The sequence below is a fragment of the Eimeria acervulina genome, genomic scaffold, assembly GCF_000499425.1.
Source record: "Eimeria acervulina Houghton genomic scaffold, Eah_scaff915, whole genome shotgun sequence".
Taxonomy (NCBI): domain Eukaryota; phylum Apicomplexa; class Conoidasida; order Eucoccidiorida; family Eimeriidae; genus Eimeria; species Eimeria acervulina.
Genome location: NW_013549519.1, coordinates 1,758 through 4,194, shown reverse-complemented (window position 1 = coordinate 4,194; position 2,437 = coordinate 1,758). Strand labels below are relative to the sequence as shown.

Here is a 2,437-nt window from a genome sequence, read left to right as displayed (position 1 = left end):
TATTTATATTCGCTTTCTACTTCCTTTTAACTCGCCCCCAGCTGTCTGTACAGTCCGGTCGGCGCTGCTGCTGCAGCAACAGCTGTTCATTTTTATTTGTTTTTCTTTGATTTTTTCATTGAAATAAATAATTTAATTGTTTATTTTGCTTCTTTTTAACACAGACAAAGCACACAGACACTTCAAACCCCTGCTGAGCTGACCCTGGCCCGCCCCAGGAGCAGCCTCTTGCAGCAGCAGCAGCAGCAGCAGCAGCAGCAGTCTACTCCGCCTCCAGGGAATTATTTAAACCTTTTAAGGGTTCTATGCCCACAATTTCTGAGTTTTTTCTTCACTCATAGAACAAAGAAGGACGGAAACAAGCAGCAGCAGCAGCAGCAGCAACAGCTGCTGCAGCAGCCGCGGTGGTCGGCAGCGGCTGCAGCATCAGGACCAGCAGCAGCAGCAGCAGCAGGAGGGGCATTATCAGCAGCGCTAGACCCAAGCACAGCATCAGCAGCAACAGCAGATCCATCTGCAGCAGCTGCGGCAACAGCAGCAGCAACAGCAGCAGCAGCAGCCGCAGCAGCAGAACAGCAGAAAGGATGGAGGGTATCGTCTCTGTGCCCAATGCCTTCGCCCCTACCTCTTGGGCCCCCTCTCCCCTGTCAAAGCCTCTGGCCTACAGCAGCAGCAGCAGCAGCACACACGGAAGTATGCTTGCAGGGGGGGCTAAGTCTTACATGGGTGTTGCTGCTGAATACATGCAGCAGCAGCAGCAGCGGCTCGGACCAGCAATTACAGGAGACACAGGAGGCAGCAGCACAAGAGCACCCTACAGCTGCTGCTTCTCCCCCTCTCCTCCAGCAGACTTCGATGATGGCAGAGCTGCTGCTACTCCTGCTGCTGCTGCTGCTGCTGCTACTGCTGCTGCTGCCTCGCCAAGTCAATACAAGCTGCAGCAACAACCACATTACGGCACACAGTGGACGACGCTGCAGCAGCAACAGCTCCAGCTGCAGCAGCAGCAGCAACTGTTGCACCTGCAGCACCAGCAGCAGCAGCAGCAGCACCTCGTTCAGAATATAAGGGAGATAAGCCCGCTGCAGCACGAAGCATACGAGTCAAGAGGGCAGCAGCAGCAGCAGCAGCAGCAGTACGAACAGGTGTACGGAGACATCCCGCTGTCAGATCTGCCCAGCCTTGGTGGGGAGACACCAGAGCAGCATACCTTGGAGCAGCAGCAGCAGCAGCAGCAGCAGCAGTCCCTAGGGGTCTCGAATGCAGCTAATGAGGCCCTTTGCCGAGACTCGCTGCAGCTTCATTCCCTCTTTAGCAACTGTGCTGCCAGCAGCAGCAGTCTCTCGGACCAGCAGCAGCAGCAGCAGATGTTGCAGGAGCAGCAGCAGCAGATGTTGCAAGAGCAGCAGCAGCAGATGTTGCAGGAGCAGCAGCAGCAGATGTTGCAGGAGCAGCAGCAGCAGATGTTGCTGCTGCAGCAGCAGCAGATGCTGCAGCAGCAGCAGCAGCAGATGTTGCAGCAGCAGCAGGATTCTGAAGGAGATGATTGTTTGCCCACCGAATTTCTTTGCGAGCCGCGCATAGTTGTAAGGCTGACGAAAATCTGCTGCTGCTGCTGCTGCTGCTGTTCTTGCTGCTGCTGCCGCTTTTGCTGCTGCTGTTGCTTCTAGTACTGCTATTGCGGCTTCCGCTGCTGCTTCTGTTGCTGCTGTTGCGACTTCTATCGCTGCTGCCGATGCTGGTATAACAACAACAACAACAGCAGCAGGTGCAGCAGCAGCAGCAGCAGCAGCAGCTGTTGCTGCTAGTTAGTGTGCACAGTTGACTAGTGCTTGTCTGAGGTGCATGTACACCGCAGGAGAAGGTCGTAGAGATCCCCCGCATTGAAGTTATAGAGAAGGAGACAGAAGTCCCTCAAATATACTTCAAGGAGAAAATCGTAGAAGTGCCGCACATCGTCAAAAAAGAAAAAATTGTCCAAGTGCCCAAATTCATACTTCAGGTCAATTAACTGTCTCCTTTTATCTGCTGTCTCCTTTTATTTGCTGTCTCCTTTTATCTGCTGTCTCCTTTTGTTTGCTGTCTCCTTTTATTTGCTGTCTCCTTTTATTTGCTGTCTCCTTTTGTTTGCTGTCTCCTTTTATTTGCTGTCTCCTTTTATTTGCTGTCTCCTTTTATTTGCTGTCTCCTTTTATCTGTCTCTTCTTTCTATTTGTCTCTGTCTCTATTTACTGTCTCCTTTGATTATGTGTCTCCTTTTATTACCTGTCTCTTCTGTCTATTACTTTGAGCAAAGATATAAATATAAATATATATATATATATATATATTTATTTATATATATTTGTTTACTTGACAGGAAAAGATAATAAAAAAACCCGTTGAAAAGATAATAGAAAAGACAGTTGAAGTGCTGCAGGTGCAGCAGCAAGAGCGG

At 50.5% G+C, this 2,437-nt stretch overlaps 1 protein-coding gene across 1 annotated transcript; it reads left to right on the top strand.

Annotated features, from left to right (window-relative positions):
• Window positions 1-584: 584 nt before the first annotated feature.
• Window positions 585-2,011, top strand: EAH_00051990 (hypothetical protein, conserved; the record flags this gene model as incomplete). The annotated part of the gene is made up of 2 exons (XM_013394102.1): window positions 585-1,586; window positions 1,859-2,011. 2 exons carry the CDS (start codon window positions 585-587, stop codon window positions 2,009-2,011), a joined length of 1,155 nt encoding a protein of 384 aa, XP_013249556.1.
• Window positions 2,012-2,437: the final 426 nt, after the last annotated feature.